At 44.2% G+C, this 20489-nt stretch overlaps 1 protein-coding gene across 4 annotated transcripts in view; it reads right to left on the bottom strand.

The window, feature by feature from the left end:
- The window catches only part of CFAP70 (cilia and flagella associated protein 70), a 1288671-nt gene that overhangs the window by 1050262 nt on the left and 217920 nt on the right, over positions 1 to 20489 (bottom strand). For all 4 annotated transcript variants that reach the window (XM_078662924.1, XM_078662925.1, XM_078662923.1 and 1 more), the window contains 2 exons: positions 19480 to 19556; positions 18449 to 18625 (listed from right to left, as the gene is read on the bottom strand). In XM_078662924.1, coding sequence (XP_078519050.1) covers positions 18449 to 18625; positions 19480 to 19556 — 254 coding nt within the window. The remainder of the gene's footprint in view (positions 1 to 18448; positions 18626 to 19479; positions 19557 to 20489) is intronic.

Below are 20489 nucleotides of genomic sequence, written 5' to 3'. Positions count from 1 at the left end.
CACTTAGGTCAGCCACCATCCACAGTGTTGGGGGGTCACAGCGAGGAGCCCCAGGATACCAGCGCTCCAAATGTGTGGGAACCTGCATTGCTCCCTCCCGCAGGAAGCAGCTGTTTATGCTGCTCCTTCCAAGCAGGAGCAATCTCTTAATCTGTATTCCTTGCTGCATTAATGCGGCAGAGAAGCAGATCAAAAGTCTGCTCCCAGCCTATGAGAGCATTTTCAAAGATCCCACCGACTGGGAGCAGACTTTGCGTTTGCTTCCGTGTAGTTAGAGTTTTGAAAATGCTCCCGCCAGTCTGGACCAAATACCGGTTCCCCTGCCCGCTCCAGTGTGGGCAGGGTAACCGCTATGTCACGGGGTGGGCTCCCTGGACACAGCATTGGAGCCAGACCCAGGGCATGGGGTCCATGGGGCCACATAATTCTGAGGGGGGCTACGCTGCCCATATTTCTTGTCAATAAACGTAACCTCTCCGCCGCCCCGAAAAAACACATATATGGGCTGGCACAGTTCAAAACAAAATTCAATGTCGACGCCTCTTGCCCCTCCCTTGTGTGACCCAAAATATCTTCAAAATGCAACTTCTAGAAGAATCACTGGTCATTTCCCCATTAACGCAAGTCAAACAAGCGCGTTCCTCGTGCTAAAAGGAGGCAGCAGGGGGAGGGGCGAGAGGAGGGGGCGAGTGAAAGTTTCACTTGTGAAAGCGAGCAGCCGATAATTTCTACCATATGGCGCCGCGCGCTCCCGCAAGTGAATCGCCACACGTCACGCGTTGCCATTGAAGGCAATGGAACGTGTGGACGTTTTTGGCTGAAAAGCCAAAGCGATTGCAAAAGGTCTTTTTGCCTATGCTGCGCATGGGCGCTGCGTAGACGAGACCTGAAAAGGGAGCAAGTTTGGGAGGCTTTTGGTTTTCCAGGCCTGAACTAAGAGGGCTAAAATAGAAATATCTAGCACCATTTTAATTCAGTTTTATAACCAAGACCGTAGCTCTGCCACAGAACAAATGCTATTTTTTTTCAGAGACTTGCCAATGCTGACTGTGCTCAACATGCCACTTGTCGTGAGTCCCCAGTCTTATGAGCAGAGAGAGACCAGGCAATTAAGGGTCTGCCTTTCAGAAAATTATATAACATTCTCAGAGTTGCTCCACCGCAATTGCCATTATTAATACTATTATTAATAATATTTAACCAAATATGGAACCTGGACCAATGTTCAGAGTCCTTTAACCCCTTCCATGCTTGTGACGGAACCGTTCCGTCATCAGTCACGGCTGAGCTGTGCTGATGACGGAACGGTTCCGTCACGACCGCGCCCTGTTCTGGAATGTCCAGCACAGGGGCGGAATCGGCGCCGCACGGAAGCGGTTAAGGAAGGCAAACTATATATTTAGGCCTCGCCTAAGCAGCGCATGTGCTGCCTGCGCTGTCTCGAAGAGCCATGTTATATTTATTTATTTTTTTGCAGATTTATATAGCACAAACTCGACCCGAAGGTATTGGAGCGATTTTACATGAGCACCGATTACGTTACACAAGAACAGATTCATTTTTTATTTTTTTTGGTAGGCACGGGGAGATTTGTCCAGAATCACAGGATGTGGACAGGACCCCGAGGCTCGTACCTTGGTTTCCAGCACCAAAGTCGGCAGCTCTAGCTGTCAGACCACATCCTCTCCCCAGTATCTAGGATATGGGCATCAAAAAAATGCCCATCTTTTTTATTAGTTCCTATTACTGTCCTTTAGAAATGCTGGCTTATCATTGGTGAATAAATTTAGTAGTCCCATCTTTTGCTCTGCCCTGGAGACTGTCCCTGCTACATGAATCCTTTCACTATTGTCTATATGTTTTCCTTTATTGCACTAGTTTGTCTTTTGCTTTGTCCTGGCTGCTAGTCCCAGTTCACTTAAACTCCCTGCTGTTCCCAGAACAATACCTCCCGCTCCTTGCAGCTTGTTTATATTCTGGACAGCTGCTCTTTGCTCCCTCTCATGGGCTGCAGCTGACCCCCCTCCATCCCGCCCAAATCGCCCCCACCACCTTAACGACCTGAGGAGGAAGCTGGACATTTTTTATAATCAAATACTCCATTATTTTTGTTACAGTTTTCATACAGCGCGAACTTGACCCAAAGGTATTGGAGCGCTTTATAAGAGAACCAATTACATTACATAAGGACACACTCATTTTTGTAGGCAAAAGGAGATTACGCGATTAGCGGAGAATCACAAGAGCCAACGCCGAGACTCGCACCTAGTTCCTCAGAAAGTAGGCATATATGGCCCTTACGCCACATCCTCCGCCTCCCGATCCATTTCCCAACACACATGCCTCTCAGGACTCCACTGAGCACAAACACTCAGTTCGCTGCTTTTTAGGTCTCAGCCTGCGAAAGACTGCGCACATGCGCAGTCGAGATTGCGAGATTTAATGATGTAGGGAGAGTTTCACTAGCGAGGTTAAGCCCGCCCCTCTTCTCCATTGGCTGGCCTCCTAAACGGTGGCCAGCCATTGGAGAAGAGGTCCTAGTGACGTTCTAGCTAAGCCCCATCCTTTTCAGGCTGGGTTACTTGACTTACTGCTGAAGTAAAAGGTTTCTTATCTTCTTTATGGGTCCAGATGGCCCCATAAAGAAGATAAGGAACCTTTTACCCAGCAGGAAGCTGTAGCACCCAGTCTGAAAGGGACGGGGCTGTGAAGAGTAATTTTGTTTATTTTAGTATGATCGCGGCACCCGCGAATTACTTTTAAAATGTTACATTTTCAAAGTAATGCGCGGGTGCCGCTATTATACCAAAATGACTTGGGTTTCCTTGTGACACGTTTTAACACAGCCCCCTCCTAACTGGCCAATTGTGATTTAAGTTTCTTGTGCCTTTTAAAACAACACACCAACTTCATAGAAACAGAAATGGGGCTAACTGGAAGGCGAACGTTCAAGGACTCATCTCTGCGCGTACGGCTGCGTGACAGTCTGAAGAGTGATGTTTAACTTCAGTAACTGTCTTTTCGTGTCACACGAGGCCAGACTAGAACGCTCCCGGGGGAAGGGGGGAGGGAGAGGAGAGTTGGGGAGGAGCGTCACCGCAACCTGGGCTGCTTCTGCTGCCTCTTTCGGTGCATTGTGGGATCACGGCAGGCTCCTCCGGAGGCTCAAGCCTGGTCGCCCCGTCCTTCCACAGCCGGTCCAAGATGGCGGAGACGCAGGCACCCGTGGATGAAGACACCTGCCCAGGCTCCTTGTCGGATTTCGCTGTGGTCTGCTCTGGAGCTGCCCGATATTCACCGTCCTGCAGCTGGAGCAAGTGCTGCGGGATACCGGCCCAGGTGAGCGGTAAGGGGGCAGGTGCTGGTGCTTATTGAGAGTGACTGATTGCCCGTAGGCGCACGGACACACATTAAATGAACGGTGGTCCATGAGAAGCTCTATAAAACTTGGGCCGGGGGCGTGGACCTCGGCAGGGGCTACCCTATAAACATTTTTGCAACCTGTGCGGGCTGTCCTCTCTACCCATTGGTGCGTAGCCTTCCCCTGCGGGTGCTCGTATCCTACCTCTGCAGGACCCTAGTACCAGAAGATTATCTGCCCAAGGGGCGTGCTCCTTGCACTTAAATGAAATAAGGATTAGTTACTTACCTGTAATCCTAGTTCTCTTCCAGGGGTATCCTCATCAAAGTCATAAGCATTAGAATATTCCCGCCCATGCGCGGGACCCCGGAAACAATATATTATATGTGCCCCACATATATATAGACATATATATATAAATATATATATATATATATAAAAATAAGCAATTGCAGCCAAATAAAACAATAGAGCTGGAATATGCCGTGAAGAATTTCCACAATACAGTGTATTTTGCATTAGAAACAAGAGAAACAACACCAATGCTTGTTTAGAAACTGTTTTAATGCTTAGAAAACAGTAGAAATTCTCATAACACACTGTAAGCATATACAGCTCCCAGGCTGCATTGCAAAATCCCAGTCTAAAAAGACTGAAAAGCTAACCTGTAGCTGAATGTACTAAAACTGACGCTGTGCCTTTAAGGCACCTCAGCCCCTAGCTTCCCATCATGCCTCAGGGGTTACAGTTAGGTCAGTTGTTCTTTTCGGAGACTGAAAACCAAACCATGGTAATAACAGGTTAAAAACCATCTCCTATGTAATAAACAAAGTCCTTTGCCCGGGGAGGCGGGAGGGTTGCTTATGACTTTGATGAGGATACCCCTGGAAGAGAACTAGGATTACAGGTAAGTAACTAATCCTTCTCTTCCAGGGGATCCTCATCAATAGTCATAAGCATTAGAATAGAGTAGCGAGCCTCACCTCATCCCTGCAGGCAAAGGAATCAACAGATAACATTCATATCCGTAGGCCCAAAAATAGGCCTTATTCTACCCAAATAGGTTTCTCAAGGAGGCTTGCCCTACTTGAGAATCCGCTCTGGAATCAGACTCTAGGCAATAATGCCTTGTAAAGGTATGGACTGATTTCCATGTCGCAGCCTTGCATATTTCTGACATAGGAATGTCATGCAAATAAGCTATTGTGGCTGCTTTCCCTCTAGTGGAATGAGCTTTGGGTGATTGCAACAAAGGTTTGCCAGCCAGCTGGTATGCTAGTTTGATACAAGAGACAATCCATCTGGAGATGGATCTTTTGGCTGCTGCAAACCCGGTCCTCATAGCACCATAATTGACAAAGAGTTGGTCTGTCTTTCTGGTGTCCTTAGTTTTTTCTAGGTAAAACTTTAGCACCCGTTTAAGATCTAACGAGTGCAACGACCTCTCAGCTGGGGTCGATGGGTTAGGAAAGAACAAAGGAAGGGTAATCGTTTGATTTATATGAAAATCCGATACCACCTTTGGAAGAAAAGATGGGTGAGCCCTCATTACTACTCTGTTGTGGTGAAACACAGTGTAAGGTTCCTTGGTGCAGAGTGCTTGTATCTCGCTAACCCTGCGCGCAGAGGTTATTGCCACCAAGAAGGCCGCCTTCCAAGTGAGATGCTGCAAGGAGGCCTTGTGTATAGGCTCAAACGGTGTAGACATCAGTCTGGAGAGAACCAGGTTCAACTCCCAGGGAGGAGAAGGATTTCTCACAGGGGGATAGACCTTCTTTAATCCCTGAAGGAAATCTTTCACCACTGGGACTTGAAAAAACGATGTTTGTGCAGGTGATTTTCTGTACGCTACTATGGCGGATAGATGAACCCTAATAGAAGCGTATTTCAACCCTGATGTCGCTAAGTATAGGAGGTATGGAAGAACTACCTCTTCTTGTCCTTTGGTAGGATCAAAGCCATGGTCCTTACACCAAATGAAAAATCGTTTCCACTTGAACGCATAAGACGCCCTTGTAGAAGGTCTCTTTGCCTCTCTTAAAATATTCATACATTCCGGAGGCAGATTTAAGTGTCCATATTGCAAGACCTCAGGAGCCATGCAGTCAGGTTCAGCGACGGGAGGTTGGGATGCAGGATCCTCCCGTTCATCTTGCTCAGCAGGTCTGGCCTGCACGGAAGACGTCTGTGTGGACACAGCGACAGATGTAACAGATCTGGATACCACCATTGTCGCGGCCAATCTGGAGCAATTAGGATCATGTCCATGCTCGATCTGATGAGCTTGGCCACCACCTTCGGAATCAGTGCCAGAGGGGGAAAAGCATAAGCGAACATTCCTGTCCACTCCAGCAGGAGAGCGTTCCCTTGCGTCCCTGGCCGGTGGAACCTGGACGCGAAGGCGTGGCATTTGGCGTTTTCGTCGTCCGCAAATAAGTCTATGTCTGGACGACCCCAGCAACGGAAGAGTTCTTCGACTACTTCGTCGTGTAGCACCCAGTCTGGCTGATCTTCGAAGTGCCTGCTGAGTGCGTCCGCTTTTGTGTTTAGCTCGCCTGGAAGGTGCACTGCCACCACCGACAGTCCCCGAGCCAGAAGCCAGTGCCAGATTGTCTGGGCCTCCAGAGACAGAGGGCGAGATCGAGTTCCTCCCTGCTTTTTCAGATAGAACATAGTTGTAGTGTTGTCCGTCTGAACCAGGATTTTGTCCGTTGATATTGCTGGAAAGAACGCTTTGAGCGCCAGATGAACTGCTCGAAGCTCCAGCATGTTGATGTGGTATGTCTGAAGGTTGGTCGACCTGAATCTGAAGATGACCCATGTGAGCACCCCAGCCTTCTAGAGATGCGTCCGTTACCACAGACAGCGAAGGAAGAGGTTGCTGAAAAGGGACTCCCTGCAGGACATTCCGAGGGCGAGTCCACCACTTTATTGAGGTCAGTGCTGATTGAGACAGGATGATTCGGTCCTCCCAATCTCCAGTCGCTTGGTCCCACTGATCCTCCACAGACTCTTGTAGAGGCCGCATCCTCAACCTGGCGTTCGGTATTAGGAAGATGCAGGACGCCATGGAGCCCAAAAGAGACGCTACTTCTCGCACCTTTGGACGAGGAGACTGAAGTAACTTTTTGCATTTTTGCCCCATGGAAGACAGTCTCTCCTGCGAAGGAAACGCTCTTCCTAACTTTGTGTCTAGAACTGCACCCAGATAGTGGATAGTTTGCGTGGGCTGCAGGACTGATTTTTCTGTGTTCACGTGGAGGCCAAGCCTGTGTAGTTGTTGGAGACACAGGTGACAGTCTTTGGTGGCTTGACGAGGGGACGGACTCTTCAGGAGCCAGTCGTCTAGATATGGGTACACAAAGAGACCTTTTTTGTGTAGACACGCCGCTACCACTGCCATGCACTTGGTGAAGACCCTTGGTGCGGATTTGAGCCCGAAAGGAAGCACTTTGAACTGGTAATGCTTGGTCCCTACCAGGAACCTCAAGTACTTTCGATGACCTGGTGTAATAGGAATGTGGAAGTACGCGTCTTGTAAATCCACCGAACACATCCAATCTCCGATTTGTAGATGAGGACATATTTGGTGGAGTGCCAACATGCGAAACTTCTCTTTGACCACCCCTTTGTTGAGGAGTCGAAGATCCAAAATCGGTCTGAATTTGCCTTCTTGATCTCTTTTGGGGACAAGGAAATATCTTGAGTACACTCCTTTCCCCCTTTGGGAAAGGGGTACCTCTTCGATAGCGTTTTTCTTTAAGAGGACGCTCACTTCCCTTTTGAGGAGCTCTAGTTGGTACGAGCGAGACTTTTTTGGAGGAATCGGTTGTGGTTTCTTCCGGAAACGTAGCGCATATCCATTGCGCAGTATATTCAGCACCCACCGATCTTTTGTGATGCTGACCCACTCTGCCAGGTGTTGTGCAGCACTTCCTCCCACTGGAGTGGGTAACGGCGACAGAGGAAGCCACTGCTCAGGCCTTGCCTCCTCTAGGCGTGGTAGAGGACTGATTATGTCCGCCTCTGCCTCTGCTCGACCTTCCTCCTCTGTATTGCGGCTTTCCTTGTGGCTTGTTTTGAGACCATTGAGGGGTTTGAACCCTCTGTTGGCCTCCCCGGTTCTTGTTGGTCTTGAAGCGTCGTTTGAACGGCGCTTTCTGTTTTTCCAGACCCACTGCTTTTACTGTGTCTAACTCAGTCTTCATACGGGCCATTTCCTGATCGGCATGCTCCCCGAAGAGTGAAGATCCGGAAAAAGGTAGATTGAGGATGCGCTGCTGGGCATCTGGTTTGAGTCCAGTTAAACGCAGCCAAGAGGATCTCCTCGCACATATCCCATGTGAGTAGTTATGTCCTGCTAGAAGGGCGTTATCTGCTGATGAACTAATCATTTGGTTTGCCACCAAACAGCCCTCCGTCACTGTCTCCTCAAAGCCCTTCTGGTCTTCCTTGGGCAATTTCCCTTTGAATCGTTCCATGGAGTCCCATAGGGCTCTATCGTACCTTCCCAGAAGGGCTGATGCACTAGAGACTTTCAGGGATGAAGCTGCTGTGCTGCATACCTTGCGTCCCCAAGAATCTTGCGTCTTGCTGTCTTTGTCAGGAGGAACTGACGAAGAAGGAGCGACTGTGTGATTCTTCTTAGCTGAGGCTACTATAACTGAGTCCGCCGCAGGCTCTCCTTTAACAAAGATAGGATCTGAGTCGGCCGGCCTATATTTCTTTTGGATACGTGCCGGTACTGCCCTGATCGTTGCTGGCGTGAGGAAAACCTCTTTGATTGGGTCCATTATCCCTGGAACCAATGGGAGCAAAGGCCGTGTATATGATTTGTGATGAAGGGTCTCAAAAATCACAGTAGTGGACACCTCTGGAGTAGTCATCTCTATATTAAGTTTGTGAGCACCCCTTTGCAAGACGTCCAGATACGTGTTGACGTCGTCAAGCGGGGAAGCTCTTGATCGAGGACTGTCTGCCAGCGTGGGAGAGTAATCCCCTTTAGAAGATCTAGATGAAGAAGAAGATGAGGATGATAGAGTTCTTCTTCTCCTGTGGTGAGAATTCCCCTTCCTCACTGGTGTCCTAGGTCGTTCCTCCCTTCGAGGAGAACGTCTCGATCTCTCAGTCCGTACCTCCTTTCTCGGTGTTCGAGATCTGGGTTGTTCCCTTGGTGATCGGGAGACCCTGGGGGTATGCGATCTGTCCGCTCTTCTCTCTCGTGAGCGTGATCGATGAATGGCAGGACTCTGTCCATCTACCTCTTCTGCCAGCTGCTGAAGAGGGGACCTATGGACTGGACTCAAGTACCTTTGTAGTCTCTCCGTTGCTCCAGAATCCTTCCATTTACTCAACGGACCATACCATCTTGGCGAGAGTCTTGCCTGTGTGATGTACCGCCGCTGGGGACTCTTTTGCACAGGACTCCTACTCCTAGAAGAGGACCTCGATGAACCAGAGGCACTTAAGGAGGAATGGAGCGCTGTTGAAGGCACTGAAGGAGATCTCCGTCTCACCGGTGTTGGAGGACGCCTCAAAAGCCTTTCCCTCGACGTCGAACGCCTCTGCGGAGTCGACGGAGTGATCACCTTCGATGTTGAATGCTTCGACGTTGACCTGCGGCCCCTCGACGTCGATCGGCGGTGACGAGCCGACGACGGAGTCTTCTCCCTCGACGTCGAACGGCGTCGTTCTGCCGTCGACTGAGGTCTCGACGTCGAACGGCGTTGCCCTGCCGTCGACGGAGGTCTCGACGTCGACCGACCTTGGTCTGTCGGCGACGGAGAAGTCAATCGACGTTGTCCTGTCGTCGACGATGCCCTCGACGTTGACCTGACATGCGACGTCGAGCGCCGACGTGCCGTCGATGACGATCCCTTCCTCGACGGCGAGCGTCCGAGGGGGTTCCTACTCCTCGACGCCGAGCGTCTCCGTGGAGACGTCGGCGGAGGTGTCACACTCTTAGAAGCCTGTCGACGTTGAGACGACGGCGGGTGTGATCTGTGCCTCGACGATGATCGTCGCCTGGTTGACGACGGCGGAGGTGATTTAAATCTTGACGCCGATCTTCTCGTCGACGGCGATCTCGTGCCTTCTCTCGACGCCGATCGTCGCCTAGTTGACGACGGCGGATCTTTCTTCGTCGTCGGTGAACTCTTCGACGACGACTCCCTCATCGACGCCGGTCCCGACGTCGACTGAGCTTTTTCTCTCGAACTGTCCATCAGATGCCGTTTTTTCAGCGCCGAGCCCGGCGCTGAGGTTGATGGACGCTCTGACTTGCCTTTGGAGGGAGTTCTGGGTCTCTTTGAACTCTTCCTCTCTGTAGATCTTCCTCTCATGGATCTCTGGGCCAGACCAAAGAGCCTGTTCCTCTCTCTGTCTTTAAGAGTCCTGTCAGACAGATTTTTACAATGTGAACAGTCTTTAGGATCATGATCCTCTGGCAAACATAAAATACAGACCTCATGAGAGTCTGTTCTTGCCTTCTTGTGGCCACAAGCAGGGCAATCATCAAATAATGAGGGCATCCTGACAGGAAAACCTCTCAAAAAATCGACTGCTAAGCAGCTATTTACTTGACCCTGATGTTAAAAGTCAAAGTAAATCAAAAAATTGTTCTCTAGAAGATTTTCTGACTGAAAAAGGCAGAAAAGTGTGGAGCTGTGTATCCAGGGTCCTTCCTGAAGGAGCCGGAAAGAACAACTGACCTAACTGTAACCCCTGAGGCATGATGGGAAGCTAGGGGCTGAGGTGCCTTAAAGGCACAGCGTCAGTTTTAGTACATTCAGCTACAGGTTAGCTTTTCAGTCTTTTTAGACTGGGATTTTGCAATGCAGCCTGGGAGCTGTATATGCTTACAGTGTGTTATGAGAATTTCTACTGTTTTCTAAGCATTAAAACAGTTTCTAAACAAGCATTGGTGTTGTTTCTCTTGTTTCTAATGCAAAATACACTGTATTGTGGAAATTCTTCACGGCATATTCCAGCTCTATTGTTTTATTTGGCTGCAATTGCTTATTTTTATATATATATATATTTATATATATATATGTCTATATATATGTGGGGCACATATAATATATTGTTTCCGGGGTCCCGCGCATGGGCGGGAATATTCTAATGCTTATGACTATTGATGAGGATCCCCTGGAAGAGAACAGTGATAAACAGCAAGCCATGAACACCTACTAGTACATTTCAGAGGGCATTCTACAAATAGCGTTTTTGTGTAACTTAATGGGAAGCACCCGTTATTCCTTCCATATAGCAATGTTTTGGAACTGGCATGGTGAAGATTAGTAGTTCCTCTAACTTGCATCACTATTTCATTTATTATGTAATTCATCTTCCACCGTAAATGTTGGGAAAGTTATTCCTATATTTTCATTCGTTGTGAAAGACTCTTGCTCTTATGGATAGCAGTGTTGGATCAAAAACTATCAAATAAAAAGAAGGTTGAGGAAAGTGATTTTCCCTGGGCTTGTTGTTTTAGGTTAGGTGAAAGTGATAACATTTTGAGAAGTCAACAGTTAACATTTTATGTTTGTAATTGTACTTTGTAAATGGAAGTGAGCTGCTTGCTCATGTTATGAATACTGTAATTATGTGAATTGATGTGTGTGCGCCATTTAATGTTGCTGTTTGTTCGCCTGAAGTGGCTTGGCTTCTGGTTAGTTGTGACATTTTGCAGCTTAGCCTTTTAGAAGAATCTGATGCTATTTGATGATAGGTTACGTGTATTGTCGCAATGGCAAATGCTGAGCTAGCTATATATCTTGGGGCCTTATTGCACAACTGAAGGGCAATGGTTGTATGCTATATGTTGGCTAAGAGTGAGCTTCAACAATAGCTTGATGTAGATGTGCAGTTGAGGTGGCAAATGTTAGCCAACTAGATGGCTTGGAGCCACTTGCTTAAGATGTTGTCAGGAGTTGTCTATTGCTTTATGTTTTTCTAAGGTTAAGAGAGGATATGGATTTATCTGAGTGGGCCATTGACATGGCAACTTCTTGGCCAACTATTTTCCTTGGATCCATTTTGTATGTATAATGGTGACAGGAGTTGTCTAATGGGCACTGTTCTGGCACTGTGATGCAGAGTGAAGGCTTTATCTAAATGTGATGCTTAGATGACATAAGTTTAGCCCGTTAAATGGCCCATGACTGTGTTTTATGCAAAATGGTTTAAAAAGTTGACTAATAATTACTGCTGCTTTCAATTATAATTTTTTCACTAGGGCCTATTGAATGGAGACTCGCCATATGAGAGAGAGGAACAAAGGGGAGGCAGTCTAATTTTTGCAGATTTAAAGTTCAGACATCCCTCATTTGGTTTGTCTCAGGACGTTAATGGAAAGCATTTATAAACATTGCATGATTATATGATTTTTGGTAATGCATTGCCTTCTTTTGGCGGAGGTGCATTCAGAGTAGGAGAATGTAAAATTCAACACCAGCCTGCTGGGCAGTGGTCTGCCTAACATCTCTGCCCTATGAACACGTGACACCTTTGTATCTCCCTGGCTATTTGTATGGCAATGCTGTGGTGTGCTGATCCCGTTTACTGCAGCAGGGAAACCTCCCAGTAAGATATTCTTAAAGTTGCCATGGAGGTTTTAGGCAAGGCCAGTTACAGTAGTGAGTATGTTGCTGTTATATGGTAGATAACACATTGAGTACGAGTGATTTAACAAGATTGTACTAAAATTTAGAGCTGCTTTTTTTTTTTTTTTTTTTTTGTTAGGTCTGACTTTGAGACAGCTTTAGCAGTGTAGCCAGACCATTGTTTTGCCAACACACCTCACAAAATATTTATACAAAGAAGGGCTTTTGATCAGCAGATTTCCTCCACGGGTTTCTTGAATTGATATAAACATTTTGCTTCCGACCACCAGAGTATACAGCTTGATGCAGTGGGTCAGCCAGCTTTTCCAAGTGGTTCCGTTCACTTCGAGTGTCTGCTCAAAACTGTGCACATTGTTCTTTCAATGACAGCTTCTTAAAGTAGGTTTTTTTCATTTTATTTATTTATTTTTAAGGCTCCCAGTTTTCAGTTTTTACAGATTTCTTTTTTAAACCGATAAATACATACATAAAACAATGTTTTTCCGTCTGTATTTATTTTTAAAGCGGACAAATATTGAAACTTGTGTTTCTTGTGAGAGACTCTCCATGCTGTCTGTCATGAATTGCAGGCAAAAGCTGAGCAGATACACCTCATGGGGAGTTGAAAAACAGGATGAGCTATTCTTAATACAGGCATATGTTACCATATATTTGTTGTTTAACACTGATATATACCTGTGGGTCTAGTGTTTTGTTTTATATGACTGCTCAATTTGCTAAAACGGAACAGGCATTTACGTATGAGTGCATGTCTAAGAGATATCCATGAAACGCAGCAGCGCCCGCCCTCCAGATATAAGCTGGAAACCCACATCCCACAACCCACACCTGCAGTGTGAGAGACAGCAGTGTGTATGAGAGACAGCAGTGTGAGAGACAGCATTGTGTGTAAGAAAGACAGCAATGTGTGAGAAACAGCAGTGTGTGTGAGAGAGACAGCAGTGTGAGAGAGACAGCAGTGTGAGAGACCTTTTATTTATGTTTTAGTTTTTGAAACATAAATAAAACGCATTGTTATTTGGAATGTCAATAGCTCAAACTCGCGTAAATACGCAACCTATTGCATTGCAAATGCAATAGGTCTCGCATAAATGACAATGCCATTTATTTACGTTTTCAAAACCAACACATAAATAAAAAGTTTGTCAATTACAATGCCAATAGCTCTAACTTTTACAAAGGCGAGACCGTTGCATTGTAAATGCTTGTTCGTTAATAAGAACGCTGGACGGAAGAATGAATGGAAGAATTGAGGGCAGAGAAAACATTTATATAAGAATTAAAAGGCATACACTTCTACAGTACCAGGGAAGTGACTCATTGAAGTGCATCTAGGACTATGAAACTAACAAGACATAGCCTACTAAATTAAATAAGATATGAATATAAGCATCCATCCAAAATAAGAAATGTTATAATAGGGTAAAACTGTTAAAGCCTTTTTAAATTTATAATGTATTTCTACTCATATAGTATAAAGATGAGGTCTTGGTTATGAGCAGAGGCCATAATGTCCATGGGCGAAGAAACAATAAATTCTATAGGCAGAGAACAAGACAGGGTCCGCAACCAATGTTGGTAGGCTAAAATTATTGTTTTTTCATTTCTAGATTACAATAAAGAAATTGTAAAGTCCTGACGCTGCGTCAACTGTTTTTTGTTTTAATTACTGTTTTTAAATTTTGAAAGGATTTTCTGTATGGACTGTATTCAAGTGTTTTTAATTTTGTATTAGATTGTAACCATTAGGGAGGCCTCAGGCACAAGGTTCATTTTTATGAATAAAAAGTTTTTAACAAAAGTTCTAGAAGTGATTGCAATATGTACAGTGACCCTAAAATTGATGTCTAAGACTACTTGCCTTTTTGCCCAAGTGCTAGCGAGCCTGTTGTAACATGGAACAGGTGATTTTTTTGTCTTTTAAAAAATTATTGATTGTAGAATAGAACACAACAGGGACTAGGGGCCCGATGTAGGTCACCAAATACCGGTCGGTAACGGCTGAATTCGGCCGTTACCGACCGGTATTTGGTGATTGAGATGTAGGAGGCAATATTTTGCACAATCAGTGAATTTACCGAATCTGTAAATTTACCGATTCTGTAAAATACCGAATCGATAATTTTACCGATTCGGTAAATTCCAGATGTAGGTAGCACTGTTTACAGTGCTACAGGCCTTCAGAATTCGGTATTTTACCACACAATCCTATTGGGTGATAAAATACCGAATACAGGTGTACATGCACATCTGTGCATGTACACCTGTGCCATGTGACACACAGACATGCCCTTAGGGCATGTCTGTGTGCCACATGGCACACATGCCTGTATTTGTGGTGCTAGAGGGTGTCAAAGTGACACCTCCTGCACCCTTGCTGCAATCGGTATTTACCGAATTGGTAAATACTGATTCGGTAATGCCCATTGATTCCTATGGGCTTCAATGCCCATAGGAATCAATGGGCATTACCTAATCGGTATTTACAGAATCGGTAAATACCGAATCTCAACAATTCGGTATTTACCGATTCTGAAATACCTACATCCCCCCCCTCCATTTTACCACTTCTTAAATACCGAATCAGTATGATTCGGTATTTAAGAAGTGGTAAAATTAAATTACCTACATCGGGCCCTAGGTCTGTCTGAAGTTTGTATATACCCCCTCCCTGAAAAACTTATAGGGGTAGCTTCCTCTGATTTTTGATCAGAAGAAATTTGCCAGCTAATGCAGGTTAGGTACAGGTCGACAGTCAATGAGTCACAACACACATCAATACATGTTCTATACATTTGTTACTAATGCAAAAACCAGTCTTTTTCAGTGTATGTCTTCATGTGCATCAACAGCTGTAAAAATCAAATCTGATTGTTACAGTTACCACAAATTTGTGTTGTATATACTGCACATACAACGGCACAGTAGGGAATTGGTGTTGGTGGCTGTAGTTCTGAAAAGGCACTGGCTTATGTTTCAAGGCTTTAGCTGCGGTGAGTAGGACACTTAGTCCACACTTATTAAAGATTTGGATTATAACATTGTACTTGGAATTGTTGCTTCAGAAAACAGGGTGGATCAGATCAATATATCCAGAACAGATTGACATTTGGACTTAAGACATCAGAGTGAGACTTTCAGAAGTGGTCTGTGGTGGGTCAATTGTGGATAAATCTGCAAAGCACTTGGAATGCCATCAAAGCCACAGATAGCAGAGTGCAATGAATCAACATAGGCAAGTGAGTGATATTTGAAAAGGCCAGATATGCTTAAAATCCTTTCTACCACTCTTAAATCTGTTTACAGTTCAGAAACCAGGACTGAGGAATGAGCACATGCGCATGATGAGATGGGCATGAAAATGCCTATATCTCATCCTTCCCTTTTAATTACTAGCCTTCAGCAAAGGGTGGGGTCTTTGGTACCAACATTTTAGAGTAGGAAACAAAGCTTTGGAAGCTTTTTCCAGGTTCTTACTATTGGTGTTCAGGATTTTCTTGGCACTGTTATTCAGGATATCAAATATGTAAAAAACATTTCAGGGATAGAGACTTTAAAAGATAAGGTCTTTGTACCATGTTATAATACCCATTCTATCACATCATCTCTTTTCACACCAGCTGTAATGGCATTTTATTGGCTCTGCTAATGAACCTTACATAGCCACGATAATTTGCTTTTAAGAGAATGGAGAAGTAAGAATCCCTTGCCTACTTGATCCGCAGCTCATCTGATTTTCAGCATGTACTTCAATGAACCTACATGGAGAATAGTTCAGGGGCTGCATTATGGAAAGTCCTGGGGCGCACGGGATATATATGTGCGCCTCTGGGGCACTTTGGAATTACAGAAGGGGCCGTGGACGTTTGTGATGCCCTTTCTATCTCGGCGTGGATAGCAATGTGCTAATCCTATGCTTAAAAACTTTGATAGAAAAGAAGACATTTGAGGTGAGCAAATTTAGAGTGTCGCTGGTGTTGAGGGTGCTCTATACAGGAGCTGCCTTCCACCTAAACTTGGGAACTTCCCGGAGTTCTCTGCTTCTTTTTTGCATATATATATATATATATATATATATATATGAACCCAATCCTGTGTTCAAAATCCTTCGAAAAACAGGCACCGACTCCGTGGGATTCAAATCAAGGGTCTTTATTTGCAAGAAAAAACGATCAGACGCGTTTCGGCGGACGGGTCCGCCTTGCTCACTACATCTAAGTTCACCAAGTGCATGTAAAACATTTATAGTGACTACTGATAACCCATCGGTTCATTCAAAAACGACAAAACTGACTTGTGACACTGTGATAGACATGGAAGAAAATTATGTTTTCGCAAAGTCACGTATTACCAACATAAAGCATAGAGTATATATTGCACTTGTTTTCGTTTTAAATCATTTTCGGTTTTAAAGCTTCATTATTAATTAGATCAACACAATTTATGCAAGTTTTCACACTGAAAAAGAACAGACAAAGTGAAGAGTCACTGGGCTATGTGGCAGTGGACATGAAAGAAAGGTTGCGCTTTCTATATACGCTGTCAGCGCATGACCGCTCTGTAATTTTCCACCCGCATTGATGGTCGTGCCTCGCGTTTGGAGGGGAAGGTGAGACAGTCTGGGTAGCAGCTTAAACTCTGCGGGGATTTAGCTATGGGCATGTTTTGATGAAAAGTATCACCAAGAACTTAATCGACAACAAATACAATGAATCCATGTATACATTTTTCCGTTTTTTTAAGTTTCACGGGGGAGACGGAAAAGCGGGAAGATTGGGGCTGGTTGTTTAAACCGATTGCCACAATCGTAAAAAATGGTGAATAAGGGTTCAGGGTTTTGAGTTTTGCTAAAGAGATTACATAAGAGCTGAATAAAATTAGTCTTGTGAACACAGCTCCGTGTTGCTGTTACCCGAGGTGATATTTTGTGCTTAATGCAGATGTTTACTAGCTTCAGGTGCCATTTGAAACAATGCTCGTTGTCTGTGAACTCCCGAGACACGTGTTTGTCTCATGAGTGACATGTTCAAAAGCAAACAGCATAGTACGCAAAGGTGACATTTGTGTGTGATGGAATGATACGTTTGTTAGTCATATTCATAATTAATACATAGTGTAGACAGTGACAAACATAAGATGCCGTTTTTTCTCATAGTCTGTAAGCACATGAGATACATTCTTATAACATTCATGAGACATGATTTCAAAAAATTAGTTAACACCGAAAACAATTCTGCCCAAGTGGGCAAGATGACCATCGGGAAATAGCATCAAATGTATCCCCTGAGTGGAAATGAGAAATAGCGTCTTGTGTCTTTGGTTGGTTTACCGCTTCCCCCCTCCCATTAGTGAGTAATGTGAAGGAAACACTGGTCTCATTATTTTGTGTGAGAAAGGAGTTCTGTCATTTAACTTATGAGAAACCAAGGAAATGTAATCTCAAAAAGGCAAAATCTGTGTCACAGCTAAAGTCCTATTGTCGTTTTGTGATAAGAGTGAATACATTTAAATTAAATAAACATAAAGAGTGAATACATTTAAATTAAATAAACATAAGAGGTGTAAATGTGTGGGTTTAAAAGATATGCAAAAAGATGGTGAAGCTAGATGTTAAGACAGCTTATGTATTTAATATTTGAACGTGAGGGGTTGCTTGAGATATGTGATAATCTTGTGGTACAGTTATAGATGGACACTTAGTGCTTCATCAGCATTATGGCCATTCGGAATCTTATATATATATATATATATATATATATATATATATATATATATATATATATATATATATATATAAATATATACATATATATACACACACACACACACACATATATATATATATATATATATACACACACATGTTGAAGTGGATTTAGGAATAGCAAACCTATAATTACCTATACCAGTAACATTCTAGATAGGATGGTCCTTGCACTGTTTTTTAAACTGTATTTTGATGTACAACTCCGTGCTGGCCTCCAAAGTAACCCAAAGAGCTGGGGAAAGGCCCAAGTCAACATATCTCCAGATGGTCACTTAAGCTCTATACAGCTCACCCATCGGCACCAAAGGAGCAGTGCAGCCACCACACTAACCCGCATTGTAGAGATCTAAAATATGGCCAAACTGCCCTGCTGATTTGGTGCCAAAAAATTCAAAAGTACATGCATACAGCACACACCTAGAGAGGCAAGATTTTGCAGGCGCTCACTACACAATGACACAGTGAGAAGCACAAACGTCTCTACACCAGCCTAGTCATATGGAAAATGATACAGTCTCCAAGAGGCGCTAGGATCCACTTCCATAGTAGTACACCCACCGATAGTAAGACGATGAAAAAGACAGCGATCATGACACAATCAAACAGATGACGTCAAAATGTATTTCATTACCATCATTAGGCAGTATGCAGATGCGCGCACACATACAAAATACATTATTGGTTGCTTCTTACCTCTCCAAAGGCTGGCAGTTGCAGACTGACCACGTAGTTGTACTGGGGTCCAGTGGGGATCCATGATTCTGGGACAGAATAGGCTGCCTCAAGCGTCACCTTCAGCAAATTACCACTCAACAATTGTGTCTTGGACAGCAGAGATTCGTGCATGGACACTGCCACTTCTAGTGACGGCTGCAAAAGAGCAAGAGAAAGAGGGAGGTTCAAGTCCAATGTAACCTGCAGCATACACGCCGCTGTTGGCCCCATTGGGATTGCAAGACAAATCTCTTAAATGCCAAACCTCAAGCGACTGTTCTATCTTATGGTTGCGCCAAGGGCGGCCAAGATAGCATTAGCAGCCTCGTGGAAAAAGACAACACCTCCCTCAATTACACAGTGTCATGCCCGATTGTAGCAGGCACTCACAATGGAGAGAATGGCTGAAATACTCCTAGATAACTTTAAGAACTTCGAATATACATGGGGTCCTTTAGTCACCTTTTTTGTTCAATTGTCTCCCACTCACAGCTTCTCCCACTCGAACATAAACGCTTAATCTTTTCCACATATAATAACAGGACTAATGAGGAATCTGAACCTATTTAAGGTCCCCCAAGGAGGGCCCCTCGGGCCTGGTTCACCTGCACCCATTTCACAACATTTTACTTTGATAATCTCACTCATGGTTTATAGTTTACAGGAGGTTTTGTGTGTGTGTGTGTGTGGGGGATGGGGGGGGGGGGGGGGGTTATTGTTGTGCAAAATTGTGGCTCTCTCACCCAGACTACTTATTGACAGTGTTACCACTGGAGCATTTGATTACAATAGCGGATTTCAAAACCCATTGGAAACTGTCTCGCTAGTGTTTAAATGTACACTGCTGATGATTCCATTGCCGATTAGTGACAATGTATAATGCTGTGTCCTCCTGTTAAAACTCAATAAAGAGAATGTAACAATAATTATTATACCACCCGCTCACCACTGAGAGACACTCAAGTCAAACAATCCCCCCTAGTTGGAATGCATTGAGGCTATTTCTTCACCTTTTCTGAGTGTGAGATGTCCAGAGGAGAGGATGGAATGGAGTGCAATGGAACCATCAGCTTCAAATTGTTCTCCCCTGCAAAAAAATGAAATGTTCGAGTCACGGAAATGTTCGAGTCACTTGGGATGCAAGACATCTGTCAACAACATAATGATACATTCAGCTATGAGGAGAGACATCTGCTGACACTTCTAAAAGTTATTCAGGAAGTACTTTGTGGGAGAGAGCATCAGGTTGCTGTTGAAGGTTCATTATGACCACAAAATCTTAGTGAAATGCAAAGACCTACTTGATGTACAAACATATTGCAACAGAGCTAAAGGTTTGGCTGAATCAGGTATTTTTATGAAGAATGAGCTGATTGATTCAGAGTCAAGTCAATCATATTGCTACATTTAAAATTACACATGTGTGGATAATGGGGAGAGGCAAGGACTTTAATCATGACATTGATGTTACTGTGACTGATTTTGTTGTATGTTTATATATATATATATATATATATATATATATATATATATATATATATATATATATATATATATATATATATATATATATATATATATATATATATATCAAAAGTGTGATCGACAACTGACCCCTTGACACTTTGGTGATGAATATCCTAGGTTGCCCATCCATATTTTATGTGTAAATGTACATTATGTAGAAACTAATTCTGCTGACAAACAAAGCCTTTCTGCTCTAAAATCCACAGCAGAACACAGTCTGTTTTCTGATATAAGATACTAGGCATTTAACATCAGAGGTTATTTAAAAATAAATGGAGTGACAGGTGACAATGCATTCTTTAGTCAAATGACAATGACCTGAATACATGGCTGTAGGAAAGTGCCTCTTTTGATATGATTAGCCCCCACTGTTTGCCTGGAAAATGATGTAGTTTCGACTGGAAGTGCACAGGGTCTCTTTCCCTAAATGGATCTCCTTCCTTAAACTGTACCTTTTTTAACTGTACCTTTTGTTTCCATATTTGGCACCCCT

Source organism: Lissotriton helveticus, chromosome 10 (assembly GCF_964261635.1).
Source record: "Lissotriton helveticus chromosome 10, aLisHel1.1, whole genome shotgun sequence".
NCBI classification, from domain to species: Eukaryota; Metazoa; Chordata; class Amphibia; order Caudata; family Salamandridae; genus Lissotriton; species Lissotriton helveticus.
This window is presented reverse-complemented; position numbering and strand designations above follow the sequence as displayed.